This window comes from Metarhizium brunneum, chromosome 1 (assembly GCF_013426205.1).
Source record: "Metarhizium brunneum chromosome 1, complete sequence".
In the NCBI taxonomy this organism is placed as follows: Eukaryota; Fungi; Ascomycota; class Sordariomycetes; order Hypocreales; family Clavicipitaceae; genus Metarhizium; species Metarhizium brunneum.
In genome coordinates, this window is record NC_089422.1 from 1,569,120 (window position 1) to 1,591,488 (window position 22,369).

Sequence of the window (22,369 nt, forward strand, 5' to 3'; positions counted from 1 at the left end):
CGACATTGATACAAGCTTATGCTTGCGATTGAGGCATCCATTCCAACCGCTCCCTCACTGGATTCCGTTTCCAGGCTCAGCAGCCGAGAGGGGGGTTTATGAGCCTCGATTTCAGAAAGTGCTGGGATTGTTGGGCTCACTGGACCTAGATGAATATTTTCCAATTTCTAACCAGCTGTATTCCTAGCCTCTGCTTCCTCACACGCCACTTGCCAGTCAATCGTCAGCAGGTAACCGTACTCAACCAAAGATACGCTGAGCCAACTGTCAGTAACATCATTTCGCAACACACCGTATAACTCACACCATGAGCCCAGCTGCTATGCCGCCCCAAAGACCTGCCAACTTCCAGGAGTACTGAAATCCCAAAATCAGGCACAACGGGAGCGAGACTAGGTAATGTCCAATTAGGTTGACAGGCCCGCCAATTGATTGCTTGCCTATGCCGCGTAGCAACCCATGAGCGCCGGTACAGAGGCTATCGAAGAATTGTTCAAGAGCGACAAGAGGCATGGCTTGAGCAGTAAGCATAATGACGCTTGCGTCCCGGGTCAACAGCAGCGGAATCTGATATCGCAGCATCATATATATCAAGAAGTTCAGAACGCTCATAACGAGCGCGGCAACAGCGGCCTACGTCTGAGTTAGTCCGCTGCTGAGAAAGCTTCCTGCGAAAAGTGTGAGTTGGGACATCAACCGACCACCTTGGCCGCAGCCTTTGCAGCATCGACAAGACCGGCTCCTATTAAATTGGCGACTCTGGTAGAGGCCGCAACCGAAATTGCAAAGGGCACATGGTAGATAAGAGTCGTGACAGAAACCAGAATGCTCTGCGCCGCTAGATAATCGGTTCCGAATCGACTAGAGAGGAAGGTTATTATGTCAAAGATGAGCCATTCTGCCGCCACCATGACCATGCCAGGCAATGCCAAGAAGACCATGGGCCGCCAGTTGGAGAAGGCCTTCAGACTGAGCCCTCCCCAGCATTGATATCCGTTGACCAGTTTAATATAAAGGATAAGGAGAAGAGCCAAAAGATTCCTAGAGAGTGCCACGGCTATTGGCGCACCCACAAAGCCCAGTTCAAGCTTCCAAACAAGCAGCCAGTTTAAAAAGATATTAATAGGAGCCAATACAAGGATAACGTAGGTAGTTTGCCTAAATAGGCCCTGCGCTTGAAGCAGTCTCTTGGCAGCTTCAAAAAGAACAATACCCGGCAAGGCAGATATCATTACCTTTAGATATAAACTAGCGAGGCGAGCCGATTCGCCATCGTCAATAACTCGCAGGAGGATTCCTTCGGAACAAGCCCACAGCGCCGCCACTGGCAGCGACAGGCACGAAAGAAACATAACCATGCGCTGACACTGGATGCCAACAAGATGATTGCGTCCATCTCCATATGCTTGAGCGCACAGGGTATCCAAACTCGTCGCCAGCCCCATGAATGGCGCCAAGCAGGTGACACCCGTCGTCATGTTTGCCACTGGGAAGCAAATTCAATGTCATCCAAAAAATACTTTTGAGCTATAAGGGGAAAACGTGAAGAACTCACAAGCAACGGCCCCCAGCTCCACCTTGCCGATTCTGCCCGCAGAAAATACACTGGCGACATTTATTGAATATTGCAGAACGAATGTGACGAGCAGAGACACAGACGACGAGGCAATGTACTTGGCCTCCGTCTTCCATGTGACGCACACGCCCCCAGACGGTGTGGCCTCGACGACTGCTTCCGCTCGAAGCTCCTCGGTAGTCTCCCAGACCACTGCTTGGTATTGAACAACATCATCAACCTTGATCAAAAGCGGAGACGACTCAGAGAGCACATGAGGCAGATAAGTGTCGTCCTCGTCACTCTTTGGCAGGCCGGCGGGAACATGGTTGGGAGCTCGATGGTTTTCCTGTCCCGCTGTCTGCCGACTATCCATCTTACGGGCAGATGGACAGAGTCGAATTTGGTCACCGTGAAAAGAAAAATATGAGATTGCTGGAGCAGTGGGAGCCGGGAGTCAGCCTCCTCTGGTGTCTACCGGCTTCTCAACCTACGTTTTAAGAACAGGGAGGGTGCCCTCTTCAGCTGAATAACTGGAGAAGTAAGGTGCAAAGCGAGCGGGACAAGAGACACAAGATCGGATTACATGTTTATCGCGCATCACTTGATCACTCTGCGTCGTCAAATATTGAATTATGCAAGAGATGAGATTCGGCACCGGCTATTAGTGGTGCGCGCCGGCGATGTCTCAGTGTCTGGTGGCACCATGCAGCTTATATTGTCCAAGTGCATATATTTCGCCCGCCAACCGACTTTCCTCATTTCTTCATTGCGGAGGACTTATTCCGGAAGCAGAAAACCCACTCTGACGGCCCAGTTGCACAGACGGCAGAGGCGCCTTTGGCGCTTGTTGTACTTGACTCTTTCTTTTGCCCCAGGTCAAAACCAGCGTCTTACAGGTCGACTGCTCAATATGCGCAAAGTTGTCTTGAAAGAGCAGCTTCACCTTCAACTCGACCGGATGTTGAGTCCTGACATGAGATCTCAAGGAGTAGTTTCTACAACTTACCCTGAGGATTGACTGTTGAGCATTGGATATCCTGAATACAGCCGAGATCTTAGCTATCTACAACTGATCACAGTACTTCCAATTACCGAGGTCCGAAAATGAAGTCAATGCGTACACCCGTGTGTCTTGAAGCAGATCATTCTCGTCGATAGGCATCATTTATAGCCGGCAGTGTCCAGATTTCCTTGGACATCTGGCGCGTGGACAGCGCCACGGGAATATGCTAGTGTCCACACATCTAAATGCCCTTCGATAGGCTTTTGTATTCCCGATGAACATTGACATTTCATGAGCAGAGTGACCTCAAAGCCCTCATTGCGGCCTCGGCCACGCGTACCTCCTCTGGACTGTAAGAAGGCGACTGCGGGCGAGAAGCCCAGGCCAGCCTATTACCGGCCTTAACATCGGCTTATGCAAACATGTTCAACATCAATTGCCATATGGACACTCCATTGCTGCCAGCCTCGATCGTCCCGCCAAAAAGCTCTTGTCGGAGAAAGGAGGACACCCTGGCAGCATAGCAATTCACCATAGGCGCTGGCAACTCCGCACTTCAGGCCAGATCGGTTATTGACTGCAGCCGACACGAGACAGTTGGGCAGCACGAAAATATGACTGGCTGAGGCATTCTCTTTTCCCTACTAGTCCGATAGTCGGCCATGCAGCCGCAGCCCAAAGTATGAAGGCTAACATTGAATGTACGGAGTACTCCGTAGTGTTTCTCTTCTCCCGGAGAAATGCTGCCCTTTTCGCTGGCAGTTGACCAGCTTGTCACACAGTCCATAGCCGTAAGGCCTGCCGACATGTCTCGGGCAAATAAATTGAATGTCTCATTTCGTTTCGTGCACTGTATTTCCTGTTGTAGCGACGCACATCAAGCTGAGTCATTATAACGCGTTTTTCGCTGCATATTTGGCACCACTTGAATTATGTGTCTTGTGCATTTTTACATTTTAGGCCGTGGTGGATTTTTATGTGGTTCTTGATGTATGTCTACTCCGTAGTTGTCCAAGATTCAAGTATGCCACACGGCAAAGGGACCTGGGAAAAGGTATCGTCCGCAAAGCTTACACAACAACATTAAAGGGAAGGAAGATATCACGAGAGCCGGAAACGAGCCTTGAGCGAGGGCTGCCTCAGGCACTAGTCCCCATCAACTTCTTGTATTTATAGATAACTCCGGTTCCTGAAGGCTTTTGAAAAACTAAGGACCTTCAATATCCTAAAGTCGGTTATTAAATTGAATTTGAACGCCGTCTTAACCACTCGACAAGGGCAGGGTATCTGGGCTCAGAACGTAGTGTTCTATTCAGACTATAATAATCGACTGTAGGATATCAAAGGTCCTTGGTTTTGCACAAGTTTAGGAGGGACAGAAGGCCCCTATAAATACAAGAAGTCGGTGAGAGCTTGTGCCTGAGGCAACCCTCGCCAGAGACCGACTTCGGGCCTCGTGACCTTTGCTTTTGTTGTTGTGTAACTTCAATTCGTTGGCCCAACGCCCTTTGTTGTGTGCCAATCGTGTAACACAAGTAGCAGTCCTAGTGTCGCCCCAGGACAACAGCTTGCGTACAGTTCTCAGAACCACCAGATAATATTTGGATTTGATTAAATCATGATTCGGCATCTGTACTTGTATGTCCTGGAAATTTTTAGTCGGCGAGAAATTAAAATATGCCGCGCAGCGGTCAGATTTGATGGCTTCAGCCAATGTCAGCAAGTGTACAACCATGAGAAGAGCAGTTGACAGATCTAGGAACACTACAACCAGCGTATAAAGTTGCAAAGGCTACGACGCTCCAAGAACACGAGCAAGGTCCAAGTTCTGGTCTCTGTTAGCAGTATAGATGTCAACTAAACTGAGTCATCTTCCCGGGCCGGGCCGGGCCATGACACACACCGTCGCTCGGGACAATCAAGACGGCCATTACTTAGGATGGCATGAAACAAGCCCAATCCCGCCATCCGGTCTCAAACCTTATCGGCGATTATATTTTTCACGGTTTCAGCATGCCTTTGCATGAGCCGCTAACACGAGACACCACATCACTGCCAGAGTGCCGCCAACAGGCACGCAATGGCCTCCAAAGGACCCGAATGGTCTATATCTCGGTGTCAAGTGGTTTTTGAAAATTCAAACACGATCCTTCGTAATTGCCCGCTATCACGGTACGAGGGCTTTGCGGATTTTCATCCCCTCGAGGCGCGTGCCGCGGTCCACGCCTTAAAGGGCTAGTCATTCTCCGACACCAGTAGAATAGGCGCCTACATCGTGGAAGCAAATCAAGAAGCAAAAGGTCTCCGGATATCCAGCCAACTACATGCTCATCGTCGGGAGTTGTACGAACCACGTTTAGTCACGTTAAATCAAAGACGTCGCCCAATTCCCGCAAAAGTTCACCACAGGTCAAGCCAATTTGCCAAAACCACAAAAGTCTATGCTCTATTCATCCATTTTGACTGAAGAAAAAAACGCTCTTTGGTGAGAGATATACAATGAAGCCAAAAAACTACAAGTCTCCCATAATCATGATTCTTCGCCAGGCGATGCGACCACACCAAGTTTCCACGAGCTACCCAAGCAAACACAGCTCAAGAATCACTCAAAAGCAGCAGAGCTAGTCATGGCCAGCCATGAATCCACAGACTTGTCGGTCCTTGCACCAACAATGGAAACAAAAAACACCAAAAGTCTTGTCCAGTCATTCGTAGATGTTTACATGGCCCATCCGTTAGGCTTCTTCCACTCGACCTTGAATCCTTCATTAGACGCAGCTCAAAAACGAGGAAATGGAACCACTTACAAAATCCGGGCTGACCTTCTTCAGGTCGGCAATTCCCATGTTTCCAGCGTCAATAGCTATCTCGTGCTTCATAATCTGGATGACCTTCTCCACACCTGCCTGGCCGTAAATGTTGGAATACATAAACGGGCGACCCAGGCCGACGGCCTTGACACCAAGAGACAGGAGCATGATGGCGTCGACGCCGTAGCGGATGCCACCGTCGGCGAGCACCTCGATCTTCTTGAACAGCTCCGGGTCCTTTTCGTAAATCTCGAGCGCAACCTCGAGGGCGGACGGGGACCCGTCGAGCTGTCGGCCGCCGTGGTTGGACAGGATGATGGCCGGGACCTTTCGCTTGACGGCCTCCTGGGCGTCTTCGACGGTCATGACGCCCTTGAGAATGATGGGCAGCTTGGTCTGGTTTCTGAGCTGCTCGTAAAAGGTCCACTGTAACGGTTCTTGTTAGCTGCACGTTGCGCTTTCTACACTCGGAACCGGGGGCCGCTTCAGCTCAACTCTACTTACGCTAAAGGCAGAATACGACGAGTCTCTGTTTGCCATGGTTAGAACATGTCTTGACGAGTATGGCGCCGGATGCGCACCCGTAGTAGGGGGTTTACTTACGCGGAGCCTACTCCGAATCTTGCCGCGCGGTGTCGGTTTCCGTCTGCGGCAGAGTCGACTGTGAAAATGATGGCCTTTGCACCAGCCTTTTCGGTCCTTTCGAAGAGATCCTTGTTGAAGGTTTCATTGGATTCCAGGTACAGCTGGCGGAGATGCATGGTTAGTATCAGAATGGGGGAAACTGGGCAGAATGTCCAAACATACCTGCTGGAACAGGACCTGGCCTGGTTTCTTGGCAGCAGCAATATCCTCAATCGAACGCTGTGCGAACAATGCAGGCTGTTTTGGGGAGATGGACAATCAGCACATGTCTTTATTCACTAGAACATGATGGGCAATGGCATCTGTACCATGTAAAGAATGTTGCCGGCGGCAGCACCCTTGACAAAGTTGATTTCAGCTTCGGCGTGTGCGTAATCTGCTCGAGCGCAGGGGCTAATGAAGAAGGGCGCGGAAAAGTTGTGGCCCAGGATGGTAGTTCTACGGTTATTATATCAGATGGTGGTTCTCTTTGGTTTGGGTGTCTTCTACGCGACAACGTACGAAAGAGTAGACTCAATATTGGAAATATCTACCAGCACACGTGGGCGAAGACGGTAACGGCGGTAAACCTCGAGGTTGTTGCGATACGAGTACTCTCCGGCGGCGCCATTGCGGTAGTAGGTGAAGTTTCTGGTGGGCAAGTACTTTCTGGCGACGTATTCAAAGTCGGGCAGGCCGACGATGGCCTTGATGTCAGGCAGGGTGCCGTTGGACGAGCACTTCAGTATATCTTCAATGCCAGTGTCTGGCTCGTTGAGGAATGGCCGGGCGGCAAGGGCACTCGAGGCCAAGAGGGATACAACTCCGGCTTGGATACGCATCTTGGGCGGTGGTCGGAAACAAAGGGCACGGCGGGGGAGGAGGAACAAACTTTGAAACTCAAAAGACTAGTACTCGCCGTAACTCTTGGGGTTGTATTGCAGTCACCAACACTACGGACGATGCGTATATACGTATATATAGAGAGAGCCGGCTTGAGGCTCGAGTCATGGGTACGGAGCCTGATTATCAATGCGCAGCGGCATGGCCCCAGGGCGCCGAGCAGTACGCGTACTAGCTGGCCGTGTGATTTAGTCAGCCTGCATCTTGGCCTTGATTGATGCTTCATGACAAAACTGGCTCGGTGGAGAGAGAACGTGCCCTGGTGATGTGCCGAGGGTGGCTCTGTAGATCGGCGCGGCCGGTTTAGGAAGCTGGAGCCAGTCAGCGCGGGTTCCGAGACTCCAGGCACCAGACCATTGAGCCTTTATGCGCTTAGTTTTATGCATTTTTCATGCTGGATCAGATCGACTTGATTGCAGTGCCGCCGTCATGCGCAAGGATCTATGTGGCCCGAAACATGACGCGTGGAAATTACAGGGCTGCGTGGAGGACTCTGGCCAAGCCCACCATTGACACCAAGAGACTGCAGCACTGCAGCAGGATTGACATCTGGATAATGTTAATACAGTATAACCCCTGTTTAATATTTATTTGGCCGGGGACTTGCTGCATGACGCAAGATGCCCGCGTCTGTCGCACATCAAACCGCAACCACGTTGTTTGCATAAGATGGCCCCGGGGAGCGGACAAGATGACAAGAGCTAAAACGTGCCCTTGGTCACTCCCGTCCGACTAGTATTGCTTTCCTGTCAGTTGGGCGCGGGCTGCGATGGTCTTGATGCCGACTTGGCAAAGTCTGGCAGCGCATGACGCAGTCGGCGGGGAGCATGAGCATGATGAGGCTGAAGGCAAGACTTGGCGTCCCTTTTCCAGGGATGATGGGATGCCGGGCGCCGAGCGGGATCTTGGTGGAGGCCGCGCACCACTTTGGAGGCTTCGTCTCGTCTTTGCTTTCGCGTTCCGTAGGCCGTCGCTAATGATGATACATGTCTGGTATATATTGATCAGATAAGAGTCGGGTCGGTGGGCGACTGGCAAACTAGCCACGACGAGAGCAGAAATGGGCGTGCAGAAAATCTCCCGAAGCGGGCCTTGTACGGAGAAAAAAGGTCAACTTTGCCAAGACTGACTCATGTAAGCCAAAAAGATCTCGCCCACCGCCTACCTTTTTGCTTGAACGGCTCTGCCAAAAGTGGAGAAGGCCTCACACAATTCTTCCGTTTTTCCTTTCAACACTTTCCCATTGCTCCACCTTCACTCGATGACAGAGGCGGCTTCTTTGTTCCATGTTGAATTGTCCACCGATTGGCCAAGCTCCGCGGCCAAGTTCAGCCTGGCGCGTCACCTGCCCAAGATAAATAAATGCGCTATATGTCGTCCAATTCCAACATCGAACCGGCATATAATCCAAATCGTAGGGGGCGCAGTATCCGTTAACTGCGGCATGTAGCTTCCAGGATGGGCAAAGCCAAGACACAACGAGGATCCCACTCACAAATACTGAACAGCGGTTTAGGCAACATCCCAAACGCTTCCACGCGGCAGACCAGCGGTACTCGATGTCGAAAGTTTGGACACGTAAAAAAACATATTGACTGGGTACAAATATATATTGACAGCTAGCAGTATACAACAAGAACAAAGAGAAGGCGTATCATGCCAAGTTTGCAACAGCTCCAAGTCGCAAGTCGCATCCCCCGTATATCCATGTCCGTATCTACCCAAATATCTAGCCCGAGACGGCAAAGCAAACCCTACCACCACTTTTTGGAAGCGTCACGAGCAACATTGGTGGCGCAGTGAACCTCGCCAGCGTTGGCGTGGTGGTCAAACCAATCATCAATATACGTAATATTGAAGCCATACTTGGCATACTCCTTATTCGCCGCCGCCGCAAGGATATCGGATCCGTCAATGACCGGCCCCCACGGATTAGGCGCCAAGTACTGGCCGTTATTGAACACGACGCCGTTGATAACGGCAGGATGAAAGGCAACGAGCAGGTTCTCGGGCTTCTCGGCCTGGCGGCGGTCCAGCCGAGCCTCCCCGTCTTCCTCCCCAAACGCGGGCATGAGACCCTCGCGCTCGCTCCTCTTGTGCCCCTTCTCCTTCCCCCACTGGCGTCTATTGTCGTCCCATCCCTTTCCATGCACGTAGTACAGTGCGGGGATGCGAATAATGTCGGCGTCCGTGATGCCCGTCTCCCTCTTCATGATTTCAATGTTGGCCTCGATTCTCGCAGCGGCAAGCAGGTTCCTCTCCTCAAGCTTCCAACGCCGAAGCACACCGTCAATGGTATCAGAGGGCAGATACGAGAATTGGGTGCTAAACGTCAAAAATTCAATATCGTGGAGCATGTGAGGACGAGACATGGCTTGCGTCGCGCCGTGGCCCTCCTGTTGGGCCTTTTTGAAGAGGTCCAGAGCAAGCTTGGGGTCGTCGACAACCATGACCCAGCCGCGTTCATTGTTCGCCGGCAGGAACTGCATGAACTCGTCCGTGTGGCCGACTCGTAGCCAGTCGGTGTCGATTTCGATCGGAGGCTGGACCTCTTGGGCCTCGAGAAACGCAACCATGTGCGGCTTCGTGCCGAGCTTGCTGCCCATGACGGCCCGTCCATTCGGATAGTGTTTCCCATTGTGGCTGTGAGGAGGGACAGTCTCGAGGTTTCCCAGCGAGTCGATGCCCCATAGGGGACCGTCGACCACGGGGGGGAGATGCTGGACTGCGGCGACGGACGCAGATCGCAATTGTTTGTAAACGTTTCGGCCACTCACGTCGCGTTGATTTGTTTGGCTGCTTCTGATGAGGACGCGGAGGACCACGGGACCGTCTGGGCCGGGAATGCTCGTGTACCCAACCTCAAACACGTCCTGCGCCCAGGTATCTCTTCCCGTGTCGAACTTGGCGACGGGCGCACCGGCGTCACTGGCGTACTTTTCCACATTCTCGATGAACTGCCTCGTACCCTGGCTGTGGTCCTTGATGGAAGCAATGTACACCTGTGTCAACTTTTGCAAGTGGTGGTGTATCAAGACGGGAGCCACGCGAAGCTGCACATTGTCGGCGGCGGACTCGCCGTTGTCAGTCAGGTTGAAGTGAACTCTAACCCTGCCATCCCATCCGCCGGGCCGGCGCACATCCCGAGCGTCAATGCCGAGCTCCAAGCCAGCACGCAGCTCAGCAGCCTGGAACACTCGGCTATCATCGACGTAGGCCCAGTCGTTGCCGGTCTTGTGGAAAATTCGGACTTTATCCTTGGCCAGGTCACCGGAAACGGTAATTCGACCCTGGGCCGCGTCGGTCAGCCCAGAATTCGGGAGTGTTTGCAGAGGAGCCAAGAATTTGGGGTTCCGTAGAACGTTATCAGAAGCATCGTTGCACTTGTCGAGATCGGCAAACGGAGTTGTATCGGTGATTTTCTCGGCACATCGACCATCTGTATCCGCGATATTGGCCATGAATAGTGCTCCGCGCTCCTCGGTCCAGGCTTGTTTTCCTTGAGCATCCGACGTGACATCGAGCTGTCCGTCTCGGTTTGTGTCTGCTAGAATGACGGCTTCCAGGGCACGGCTGGAGGCCGCAAGGCCAAGGGCCGTGACGACCGCTTTGCCGAGGGAGTGCATGGCGAAGAGAAGTGCAGCCTTCAAGTATGGATGAGCTGACGAAGAAGGGAAACTCGAAAGAGCTGTTGCTTGAGGTCTCTGCTAAAGGAGGTTCATTTGTTCACGGCGGATGCAGCTCCTTTATAGTCGACGAGTGCGCGTAGGAGCGGCGGTCCGCAACAAAGAGGCCTGGGGGTTTCTGACATCTGACCATGGCGAGTCAAACGCTGCCGCGATATCTGCTGACGGGACATGAATTCTCGTCGTGCCTTGACCGACAACGTACCGATTCCGAAATTGTGAGGGCCGAGGAGTGGAGGTGGATGAGCTGCCGGTGCTGTACGGAGTATTCTCGTGATGTTGTGACATCTTATTCACAATGCTAAGGGAATAAGGGAACAAGGGTTACGTCATGCCATGGTCTCATTCTGAGGCTTGGATTCATGCTTGACATAGCGGACGCGATGTATGTTGTGAATTTTTGCAACGATAGGTACTGACGGCGTGGAGGAGAAAGACGGGCAGACGATAGGAGCCACAGTTGAACAGGGGTCCATAGAGGAAGCGTCGAGGTTGCATTAGAATCGCCAACCCGGCGATATGAACAGTGGTATGACTAGTTTCCTCGAAAATACTCCACCTCTACCTTTGTCTTGACTAGTTCTACGTTGTTTCCAGGTGTTAACCACGGTTTGTATAACATGGTAAATGTTGCATCTCCTCCATCATGAGCTAGTTCGATTCGCACCACGGTCGAGGTTGACAGATGAATGCAGGGCGTTCGCGCGACATGGATGCTTAGATAATGCTAGAGTTGGCCAATGATTCATGTTATACGGAGTAGTATCCCTTTGAATGTGCGCAGGTCCAACTAATGTACTTGGTACTCAACCCACTCTTTTTATGATACTTGAAGGTACTTTTAACTCTGGTAAATAGCTAGTATATTTTTATATTTATATACATCTTAAAATATCAGGTACTTATCTTATTATATAATTCTTAGTAAGTTTATATATATTTTTATTAGCAATTATTATTAGCTAGGATCCTGGTCTGCTACACCAATCACATTCGACCTGCGCACATTCAAAGGGATACGGCACGGGGGCACTGGACGGACAGTTCCCGGCGACAAACGGGCTGGGCTGATGCAATCGTCTAACCATCCTTGGCGATGGATTCAATGACAAAAATTACGCAAGCTGAAGCTCCACCATGGCAGTTTCCGCCCACACGGCCGAATCATTCAAGCTCGGGAATGAGCAGAAAATAAACGAACTAGTATTAATTTATTCCCTTGCAGTAATATATTCTGGCAGCAACCACGACATGTCTGCCGGTCAAATGAACAAACTTGACCCCAGCTGCCGGCCCATGGACAGTGCGGAAATTATCAGGCCACAGAGGTTCCTCATCTGCTGAATGCTGCAGTGGAACACGCATGATTCAGACGTGAAGAAATAATGGCCCGGTGCTATAAGATACACCACAGCCATGCTGGGATATGTACCAGAGGTGCAGGCTGGACCCTGTGCGTGAAATGGCATGTCTCGTGTTCGTAGTCGCCTGATGCCAGGCTATGTATGTTGCCGACCGTGGATAGGAGACGACGGCTAGACAATGATCGGCAAGCGCGTCAAGACCGGTATAATAGCGATATAAGCAGAATATATGGCCTTGGGATTAAATAGCCTCGGCACATATCCAACTGATAATTTCCCAACTGCCTCGGCTTCTACCGGCATTGGGTCAACCCATCAGAATAAAAAAAAACAAGAAGAGAAAAAAAGGCAAAAGGCACGTGTAGGTGCTTATTTTTCATTTTACTTTTTTCATCTGTTTGTATTTCTAACCATGTTCCCGGATTATCTTTCTTTGGTGAGGAGTTGGGCTAACCATCCACCTGTCTGAGGAACAAGTCTTGGTCAACAAAAGGCTTTGGTAAAATTTCCCATGACGACAAGCCTGGACATCAATCATCTCGTTTCAAAAAGTGTTGGTGAGCCCATTTCATCATATACATGCACATGAATGGATTCTCGACCAGCCGCGCATGTAAGAGCCAGAATAGCCTCGGCACGCGGGTGCTTACCAGTACGACGTTTCGCGCAGCTTTGCTTCATGATAATATTTAGAGTCTGATCCCCACATACAAGTTGAGTTGACAACCTTGTTATAATACAACACCAGCCCCGAGTTGTAGCAACTGCCCCAAAGAAAGTCGAGCACACCCGCATCTTGCTTCGTGAGATTCAAGGACGTACATCAACAACACTCCCTTCACACCATTATACTTTGGGCGTAATCCCCTTGCCTTCATTCTCTATCCTCACGCCCTTGTCCCCCGCCGTACCCTCCTTGGGGCTGTTGCGGTCATCGTGCTTATACACTCCCGGTTCCGCAGAGAGGGGAACCTGCCGAACACCATCGTCCTTGTAGACCCCCGGCTCCGCAGACAGCGGAACACGACTGTCCTCGGTGTCCTTGGTCGTATGTTGCGAGTTTTGCGTCGGCACGCCGCCCTTGGTGGGTTGTGGCGTCGTCGAAGAGTCCATCTTGGGCATCTTGATTCTTGACCAAGGATGTGTTCTCGGGGTAGAAGAGAAAAAATTATCAAGTGATGTGATGGAGATTTTACTTTTTATGTGGATTGAAACCATTTGCGAAGAGGGAGCGGCTATATATTCTCAGGGTCAGGAGCGTTACTTAACGTCACCTTGCCGTCATTGGACGCCCACTGCAACCTGATGTTGATGAGATCATCGATTATGATTTATACCAGACTCGTGCCACGCTCCACTATTCGGCTGTTCAGTCAAAACTCTCACCACCCAAGGTACATGTAGTGCCTATTAGTAAAGCGGTTATAACTATTAGCCCCAGTCATCGTCTTCACTATCAGACATGACTGGCCAGGATACCCACGGGTACCCATGGCTATCCATCTTTACACCTTGGTCAAAGGCATTGTTGGCTCGGCTGCATTGTTATTGGTTTACAAGTCAGGATGACAGCCCCAATCGATGGCTTGCCGCTGGACTGGCAAACTGGTCACAGACGCACAGAGCAGGAGTATATACAATCTCTAGGACAATATAGGTACCGAGCTCGGCATGGGAATGACTAACATGGGCGGAAACCTTGCCCTCGTCGACTCTTTTGCTGCAGAAAATGCCGCCATTGTCGACACGTAGGGTATGTAATGGTCCGTCACACCCAGCATCTGGCGTCTTGCTCACCGTCTCTAGCTGATTCAATCCGAAGCCATCATTTTGGGCAACACCACTCTTTCGGTTCGTCGCCTCCTTGCAACATCAAGCTGGCATGTTAACCAAATACAGGAAATGATGTATTTCAAGTTTGTCTGCCTCGCCTTTTCAAACACGCACACTACTTGCTTACCCTTGTAACTATACCTAACCAAGGAATCATCCCAGTCAGCGGTGATTTTGATATTGCTGGCCCAGTTTGCAAGACTGTCCAGGATACCGCCGTTCTGCTGGCAGCCCTCGGGCAACGTTGTGACAAGGGCTTGGAGCAAAAGGGCTCAATTCAATATTAATCTCGAAGGGTCTCTTAGGTCTTGAATTACTAAGAGGGAAAAAGGGAATAATAACCGCTATATATATAAAAGGAACGCCTAGGCCTAGGGCTCTTGCCCGGGCACGTGTCCCGGCTGTGTAATTAATAAGTCCCGTATTAGTAAGGTCCCTTTATTAGGCTTCACGATCGGTTGGGCCTTTTCCGTGTAACAAACGTCATCAGCCGAGTGTCCGTCATAAAGGAGGATAGACGCCCGCCTTGAAGGGTCTTGAGGGCTGGAGGGAGATCCGAGTTGGTACCTTGGACCCGGATACGTTTAGATACGACGAGTCATTCCAGAATCTGGTGCCAGAGGCAATTGATCAAATTGTGAGCGCGTGTTGAATCCAAACAATCTCTATCGATGGTACAACGCTGACTTGCTGGCAGAAATCTGCTACATGAGCGGATTCGAAAACTGGCGGGCGCTTACCACCCCGACGCGAGTCTTAGGCCTACTTCGGATTTCAACTTTGCCAAAGGCAACCTTTTCGTCGAAGTGATGGGTATGTCGTAGGATTACAAGATCGCACAGCCCATGAGTGAAGCGCTGAAACATCAACAGTGGCAGATTTCCAGTCCGACCTCAACAAATACCTCGAGGGCACCCAAATTTCGGTGATACGCTCTGCAAAAGACTTGGAGACCTGTAATACAGCTCACGCCGAGCTTGCTCTCCCTCCTGGTACGTCAAACGCGGCCCGCTGCCCATGCTCACATGTTCAACCCTATGCCTCTGCAAGACGACTCGCAACGCTGATCCATGGACAAAGTATCCAAACCAAACTCCCATCGATCGCTCCATCGCGTTTGATAAATCATCAGATATCTGGCAGAGATCTATGGAACAGATCTTCCCGGATACTTTGGAGAAGTATGACATCAATGTCATCAGTGGCCCGTCAGATAGCTGGTTCAGCCAGTACGGAGTACTCCGCTGCAACTGGTCAGTCAAGCCGTTATTTCTCCTAGTTGTTGGCCGGTTCTAGCTGACGGATGCTTTCTAGGGCATCCGCTGTGTTCACTACCTCTTGGGTACATCGCATGCAACGGCAGACCCATTGGATTGACTGCCATTGCCAAGAGCGAGGTAACCTTGCTGGCTTTGATGAGTGCTTTTGAAGCCATTTTCTCTAGACAACCTCCATTTTCTTTTCTTGAGCATGAATTTCGAAGATGAATGAGACACTATCTATGATGAGGGGCCTTCTTAGAACAGAACAAGATGGTAGAGGGCGCTCAATACGCAGATTTCTTAATTTCATGCCATGCATACGTATCTCCTTCATTTGATTCATCACGCAGTGATGAAAAAGAGTATTAGTCACAAACGGTAAGTGGCAATAAGTGCCAGTAGATCTCACCGACATACTCCCTCGAGAATCTATCCGCGGACCGCAGATCAGACTTGTCTACAGTCTCAAAATCACACATGGCAAGGGGACGTTCATCAGTCGACGCATTTAATAGACGCCAGCAATTCAGGATTCGAACACGACAGTTCCCGTTCAAGTCCTTGGCTTGTCGTCGCTGAGGTGTCGCCCGGCTCTCTTGAGGCCATTTTCCACAGTCTGGCCCGTCAAAGAGGCGAGATCGATGAAGCCATGCGAGTAACCCTCCCACTTATCACTCTTCATTTCCTATAAAGCCTTGGTTGTACTTGGCATATCTACTTTTCGCAGTACGATTTGGAAAAAAGTACTCATTACCACCGAGCTCACTCAGTCTACCAAGGGAGACAATGCATCAACCGTCGCGAGGCTGGAAAGAAACCAACACGGCCCTTGGATCCATGCGGCAACCGCAGGAAAAATCACGGCTTCCGTACCAGTTTACCATCATCCGGCAAGACATACAGAGTCAAGTATTACAGAATGCCCAAGTCCGCGACGACACATTTAATCGCCAGTGTTTGGAAGTCGTCATCGCCACCCTCATGCGATGTTGGGGGCTTGCCCTGGGCCATCGCAAGCAGCTTCTTCCAGCCCGGATGCGTACATCTCGTAACTCGTACCTGGCCGGTCGGAAGTTCGTGGTAAATCGAGACACTTGGTTGCTGCTACAAACGATATACCCAAACTCTAAAACGTAATTTTTAATTCATGTCCATTTTACCTGGCCCCAACCGGCAAGATTTTGTCTCCAGCTCTCAACTACTTCCTTCAAAGTGCCGTCCTCCACCAAGTCATTCAATTCCCCGGCGCCGTCTTCGAATACCCAAGGCCGTAATTTTCCAACAAATTCGCTTCCGGTGCCCACCTCCTGCTTCAATTGAGCAATCAGCGACTTGCCATCCTTCAAGCCTGCCTCTGCAGCAGCTTGCAGTCCCTTGACTTGCGATACTACTTCTTTCGGCAAATTGCTGCTCCCTGATCGATCGCGTTCCTTTTCTCGCTCGTTAAACGACAAAATCCATTGCGCAGTCAACTTGGCAGCCATGGCGGTGTCGCGAAGCATTGTTACCTCGTGGAACGACCGCAGCGCTGATACAGTCTGTGCGACAGTGCCGTCAAGCTTGGGCAGCTCGTCGAGCTGCGTTGTTATCGCCGCCTTGACAGCCTCGGTGATTTGGCTGAAGATGTCTGAAAGCGGTGCTGACTTGTCGATGCCTACGCACAGCGGAATCAATGTGGCCAGCACATTGACAGCCTCGTAGTAAAGCATCTCGCTTGAGGTGCAATTGCCCGACGCCTTGTGCACAAATTTCGACATGGAATTGCCAATTCGGCACATCATTTCAATGACAAAGGTATTGTCGATGCCCATTACCGCTGCGGTAGCCTTGTAGACTGTTGGAGGCCGGTATGACAGGATATCCTGAAAGGCTTCGGCGAGGAGTGCCAGGTGACATCGAGTATTCTACATCATTAGCAACTGGCCGACATGAGAAAATCGGTGTATACTCACAGAAGGGCCGGGGCCAAGACGGAGTCGCTCGTAAACCGGTCGCGATGAGTAACAGTCCCACGACGGAAATGATCCGTGGTCAACAACATTTCTCAGTACCAGGTCATCAGGGACTTCGTCTGAGTGTGTCAAAAGAGAAAAAAAATTAGCACAGCCCGGGGCGAAATCCAACACAAAAACTTACAAAACCGAGCATCGTTCAAAAACTCGCCACAGGGCTCGCCAAGCAGTCTATCTGCTCGAACCTCCTCAACCAGACTCATAGCCCTCGTACAACCAGATCTCAGGTTCTCAATGTATTTGGGCATGTCAATGATGCTCCCATAGCTAGCTTCTTCGAACGCATCAATTAGCCGCCTTGGCATCTTTAGCTTCAGCGAATTGACATAATGAGACCTCAGGGTCTCAACAAGCTCCCAGCCCCAGCTATCGGATGAGTCTAAAATAATTGGCGATACAGTCGATAAGCGATCATAAAATATGGGCGCAAGCGAGTCCACAATGGTTCTCTTTACCGCCAGACCATGCCAGGCTTCGCGGGACCTGTGCGCCGACCCCAGGAGAAGGTGTAGCTGCACCAGTAGAAGAGAAATCTGGCTGTGTTTGGGCGTGAGAAAAGCTTGGTGCTCGAGAATGAACAGCGCCCGCAAGAGATGCTGAGAAACAGGTGGGGATGAGGGAATGTACCCAGGTCGACTACGAAAAGTCAATTTGACATTACAAAATGCAACGGCAACGGAGAGTTCAGGCAAAATTTCGTTCTGGATGACAGGATTCTCGCCAAAGTCTTTACTTGCGGACTTATATGCGGCTAACGCCTCCTCGGATATCTTTGTCAAGCAGGTCGGACACGACTCTGACTCAAACTTGGCATTGCAAACCAAGCATTTTGAACTGGGTTTCTCCCCGGCGATTGGCACTCGTCCAATTGGACAAGTTGAAAGCAAGTACTGTGTCTTCAGAGAGAGCAGACTAACCCTGGCGCGCTTTATGGGGTCGTCAACAGATTGTATCAACTGAGCGACGTAAGTGTACGCAACGTGCTTCAGGCCCGAGATGTCCAGCTGCTCCAAGAACTCCTTAACATCGTCAAAGCACGCAGCGCTTGACTTCTGATCCTGGATATAGTTGAGCAACTCCCTCAATCGTAGCGAAAAGGGTTGATCATCTTTCATGTCGTCATCGTCATGCGTTTGTAGCTTGAAAGCGCTGGAAACACGAGCCAAAAGTATATTTCGCTTGTAAATAGGTTTCAGACCACTGGACCGCGCCAGCCTAAGCAACAAGCTTTTTAACCGTTCCACGATTCTTCTCAACGTCAGCCTCCTCAATCAACGGGTGGCAGCAGGAACAGACTTACTCTGTGTTGCAGCTCTTAAGATAAGATGCGCCTTCAATAAAGTTCTTCCACACCAGCCAGTCACAGGCCAATAGCGACAACTCCCCATTCTCGTCTGTGTGTGACAAGCATGATTCGCAAAGATTGCACAGTGCCTCCCAATCTTGTTGCTTGCGGTAATTTGCTGCCGTTCGCTGGAAAAGCTCCTTTCTTCCAAGTCGAAATTGGGCAATGGGAGAAAATAAAGGGCTTTCAATGAGCGTTTTCACATCGTCCGCCGTTCCGTGCGTTTCAACAATATCGTACAACAGTAGAATCTCCTCCTCGGTTTTAATGCCTCGCGCGGGCGCTTCTTTTGACTCAGATGCATGCGCCTGTTCAGCGAGTTGAGCCGCACGCTGTATTTGCCTTTGTGCGAGCATTCCATACAACTTTTTTTTCTCCGGGGGAGATTGACTGCTCGTCTGTGGTCACAGTCAGCAATTGTATAAAACGCCTGTGATCCCGTCAACCTACAGCTAGCATGTGAGTGATAACAATGTTCCAAAACATAAAGTCCCTCTCTTGGGAAAATGATCTATCGATAATGGCCGCAATCTAAGCCGTTAGCTTCACACCGTGACTGGAATCTTCGTGGGCATGACATACTTGCTGAGCGCTAACCAAGTCCCAATGCAACAGACACGACTGCAAACACCTCGTGGCCGCAATTTTATCCTTGGGCGCCGCTTTGACAGCCCTTACCCTCAATGGCCCAATCGTCTCTGGAAATGCATCTTCTGGAATCAGGTCTAATGTCGCCCACTCCAACAAGTCAATGCCATCCACATCCTTTACCACCGTCCCATCCCTGACAAACTTGTCCACAGCTGCAACGGCGGCAAACTTGGCGTTAGGGTCGTCCAACTGGCTCTCGGCGCATACTTTTACAATCTTCAATCCAAGTTAGTTCTAAGGCTTCAAGGAAAGCTATCGCTTGCGGCCACTGTATTCTCCTGGATCTCTCACATCAAAGTACTGGTCGTTGAAAGTGCGCGCTCGTTGAGAGGCCAGTCTCATAGCCACAGACCAGTTGCCATCCTGAAAAGCAGATTGAAGCTGGATATCGACCCCGTTTCTCAAACGGGGGCGTTGACGACTCATTGCATATGGGAAGCCGTGTGCTTTTCGGGCACGAGGGCGATAGTTGAGGATTCAAAGGCTGGTTGTTCACATAAAATTTGGCGGGGCAGCTTTTGGAGGGGCTACAGGAGTTCTTAGTACAGTACATGCACTGTGCGTACATGCGGCACTCTTGTCAGATGCTGTTTGCGCCGTGGCATTTGAAGAACCTGAGACACATGATTTTGTTTATGAATGTTCTTCCATAATAGGTAGGGGAATTGGTATACAAGTCTGTCGCACCCTTTTACGCAGCCACACAACGCCCTTCCAGAAAGCCCCCAGCATCGTTCTTCACCAACCCCCTTCCTAATCACACAATAATATACATGATTGCTCCGTACATTGACACTATTCCATCATGGCTGGAAAGAATGCCAACTAACTCCCTGTGGCTGTATGCAGCCGCCATTGGCGAGCTCGGCACTCCTCACATCAAATATTAAGGATGGGTCAATCTCCTGTAGTCACATCTTGATGTCATCCAAACCCAGATCATCCAAAGATGCCCCCGCGTTCCTTCTTTCGCCTCTCGGTCTACCAATCATCAACAATTAGTCCATCATATAGTCTCGTCTGCGGCACACCCGCAATCTTGAACATGGGCCATACGTACCCAGGCAGCCTTGCAGTCCCGATACGCCCTACAACTGTCAGCACGCGTCGACCCTAATTTCATGGGACAGGACATACTGAAAATACTCTCCGCACATAGATTTATCCCCCCCGTTCCGATATAAACATTTATAACTTCGCTGCGCTGCCTCTTGGCACGGATCGTAGAACTCGGACTTGGATTTCCTGTATTTCGTCAGTCAATGCGGCGTTATGTTGTATCGGCATATGCGGCATACGTCTCGAATTTCTCTTTGCTCTTGATGTTCCACGGGTCCTTTTCGGACGCCGGGGGTGCTGAGTCTGACATGTCGGGTGGTGTGGTTGGGATGATTTCCAGACTCTGCATTGGCATGAAGTCATTCCACGGCAAAATATCGGCAACGGCGGAGCCCGGTATCATTCGCACAGTACGGAGTACAATAAACATCCACAGTACCAAATCACGTAAGTGACCAGTGTGCCACGAGGTCAATTTACCACGTCTTCGAATACGAAATTAATCCGCCTTTTTAATACTCTCCCAAAATCCATCGCCGTCAAAGTCACCCTTCCTGTTCCCGAATAAGCCAGCCCTTGCCAACTCAATCTTCCGCACCGTCTCCTTGCTGCAACACAGCCCGACATCAAACTCCTTCAAGTCAGTGTCACCCATCAGCGCCAGCGCCGCTAATCCCAGATACGAATGATACAAATCAGGCGGCCCGCCGGCATGTTTCGAAAAGCCGCCTATTCGATGTTGTGTGACATCCAAAAGGTACTGCCTAGAAGGGGGGATGTTGACGGCGTGAAAACTGTCCACCATCTACTCACCATCAGCAAAGCTCATTACCACTCGTGATACCAACCACCATCTACTTACCGCAAGGGTCCCGGCAACCCACCAACAATAGCAAGTATCCGCCTTTTTATTCCACCGCCCATTATATCCCACGTGGGCGCAGTGATGTGACAAGCTCAGATCGCCAAGTTTGGCCTGCACGTAATTCGCATCTCCCTCGTCAGACTCATCTTGCTCTTGCTCAACGAGGTAGTTGAACTGTCTGTGAACAAGAAAGTGAATCAACGCATCGCGATCTGGTACCCCTTTGCCGACGGCTTCGCTTTTATGTGGCGCTGTTGATGATGCGGGGCGATCGAGCATGTATAATGCTGCGATCGCGCAGTAGGCATAGCCGGCTTCTCCTATTAGCATTTATTTATAATCGAAAAGGGTGTCATCTTACATACCGTGAGACTCGTGTTGCGATAACTCTGCCGCGCCACCATCGTACGTCTCCTCGCAATTAGCTCCCAATTCATGTCGAATGTCATGTAAAAACCTACCTGCGTATGTCGTATGTGATCAACCATCCTCTCAACGTCAATATCCTCCTCATCCCCTTCCCCACGGAGCATCCACCTAATTGCACTCGCCAGGTAGCTATGACGGGTATCTCTCCCTCCCACAGCCTCTCCCTCCCACAATACCTGGCCAAAACTCCCGTCCGGTCTCTGCAATTTCGTCACCCACCGGAGAAGTTTGCGCCGCTGTACGCCTGTAAAAGCCGCTCTTGCCTCGTCGTCTGTTCCGGCGGCAACGCCTAACAAGAGTAGGGCGAAGAAAGTTGTAGCCAGGTTTGCTGACCCCTTTGTCGCATCTTGCCCTGACATGACATGGGTTGGGCTGCCGCAGAAACCGCCGTCGGGATGCTGCAGGCTCAGCACCCAGGAACGAATGGATGAGCGCTCCTTCGAGGTGAATGGCACAGAAAGCAAATCGAGGGCCGAGACAATGAAGAATGCGAATGTAAGGCGGGTGGAGTCGTTGGTTGTGTATGCCGAAGGGAGATAGCTGGTGAAGCAGCGTTGCCAGTACTTGACATGCCGTGGCTTGTCGAGAGACGCCATGGTGCTGGGCGCCAGGTGCAATTGTCTACTTTGAGTAGTCTTGTTGCCTAGCAGATATGAACATCATGTCAATCCCTCTGCATGCAGCATCGCGGACGTTGAAGATGATGGTGCTTGAACGAGGGCTGATGAAGGGCTCAGGACCCCTTCCCCACCCCCACCAGGCTTCCGGCAAAGCTCAAGCTCCAACGTCACCTGCAGCTACCGTCTGGTAGGTACTCCGTATGTATGCCTTCCTCCACCGAGTCCACCTTTTTTTTCTTTGTAAAAACATCCAACAAGCTCAACGCCACACCGTTTCTTGTACCACGTCCAAGCCACGCCCCTACATTCCAGTCCCTCTCTACCGACTACCCCTGTCCAGACTCT

At 50.8% G+C, this 22,369-nt stretch overlaps 8 protein-coding genes across 8 annotated transcripts; 1 reads left to right on the forward strand and 7 right to left on the reverse strand.

Annotated features, from left to right (window-relative positions):
• Positions 1–167: 167 nt before the first annotated feature.
• On the reverse strand, positions 168–1,931 carry G6M90_00g004810 (uncharacterized protein; the record flags this gene model as incomplete). Its single annotated transcript, XM_066129578.1, has 4 exons — positions 168–255; positions 305–633; positions 702–1,486; positions 1,556–1,931. The coding sequence occupies 4 exons, from the start codon at positions 1,929–1,931 to the stop codon at positions 168–170; spliced, it is 1,578 nt and encodes a 525-aa protein (XP_065985721.1).
• Positions 1,932–5,280: 3,349 nt separating this feature from the next.
• CYB2_0 (Cytochrome b2) lies at positions 5,281–6,837 on the reverse strand (the record flags this gene model as incomplete). The annotated part of the gene is made up of 7 exons (XM_014686643.1): positions 5,281–5,316; positions 5,369–5,797; positions 5,876–5,900; positions 5,975–6,117; positions 6,179–6,253; positions 6,325–6,454; positions 6,518–6,837. 7 exons carry the CDS (start codon positions 6,835–6,837, stop codon positions 5,281–5,283), a joined length of 1,158 nt encoding a protein of 385 aa, XP_014542129.1.
• Positions 6,838–8,652: 1,815 nt separating this feature from the next.
• On the reverse strand, positions 8,653–10,524 carry Padi3_0 (Protein-arginine deiminase type-3; the record flags this gene model as incomplete). The annotated part of the gene is made up of 1 exon (XM_014686644.1): positions 8,653–10,524. One exon carries the CDS (start codon positions 10,522–10,524, stop codon positions 8,653–8,655), a length of 1,872 nt encoding a protein of 623 aa, XP_014542130.1.
• A 2,270-nt stretch (positions 10,525–12,794) lies between these two features.
• G6M90_00g004840 (uncharacterized protein) lies at positions 12,795–13,070 on the reverse strand (the record flags this gene model as incomplete). Its single annotated transcript, XM_014686645.1, has 1 exon — positions 12,795–13,070. The coding sequence occupies one exon, from the start codon at positions 13,068–13,070 to the stop codon at positions 12,795–12,797; it is 276 nt and encodes a 91-aa protein (XP_014542131.1).
• Positions 13,071–13,634: 564 nt separating this feature from the next.
• On the forward strand, positions 13,635–15,268 carry G6M90_00g004850 (uncharacterized protein; the record flags this gene model as incomplete). Its single annotated transcript, XM_066129579.1, has 4 exons — positions 13,635–13,696; positions 14,479–14,594; positions 14,654–14,773; positions 15,096–15,268. The coding sequence occupies 4 exons, from the start codon at positions 13,635–13,637 to the stop codon at positions 15,266–15,268; spliced, it is 471 nt and encodes a 156-aa protein (XP_065985691.1).
• A 687-nt stretch (positions 15,269–15,955) lies between these two features.
• G6M90_00g004860 (uncharacterized protein) lies at positions 15,956–19,477 on the reverse strand (the record flags this gene model as incomplete). The annotated part of the gene is made up of 8 exons (XM_014686646.2): positions 15,956–16,147; positions 16,204–16,947; positions 16,996–17,114; positions 17,180–18,303; positions 18,356–18,798; positions 18,851–18,931; positions 18,983–19,267; positions 19,343–19,477. 8 exons carry the CDS (start codon positions 19,475–19,477, stop codon positions 15,956–15,958), a joined length of 3,123 nt encoding a protein of 1,040 aa, XP_014542132.2.
• Positions 19,478–19,990: 513 nt separating this feature from the next.
• Positions 19,991–20,420, reverse strand: COX23 (Cytochrome c oxidase-assembly factor COX23; the record flags this gene model as incomplete). Its single annotated transcript, XM_014686647.1, has 4 exons — positions 19,991–20,032; positions 20,112–20,139; positions 20,189–20,296; positions 20,350–20,420. 4 exons carry the CDS (start codon positions 20,418–20,420, stop codon positions 19,991–19,993), a joined length of 249 nt encoding a protein of 82 aa, XP_014542133.1.
• A 189-nt stretch (positions 20,421–20,609) lies between these two features.
• On the reverse strand, positions 20,610–22,000 carry CDC43 (Geranylgeranyl transferase type-1 subunit beta; the record flags this gene model as incomplete). Its single annotated transcript, XM_066129580.1, has 4 exons — positions 20,610–20,915; positions 20,973–21,289; positions 21,341–21,386; positions 21,437–22,000. 4 exons carry the CDS (start codon positions 21,998–22,000, stop codon positions 20,610–20,612), a joined length of 1,233 nt encoding a protein of 410 aa, XP_065985919.1.
• Positions 22,001–22,369: the final 369 nt, after the last annotated feature.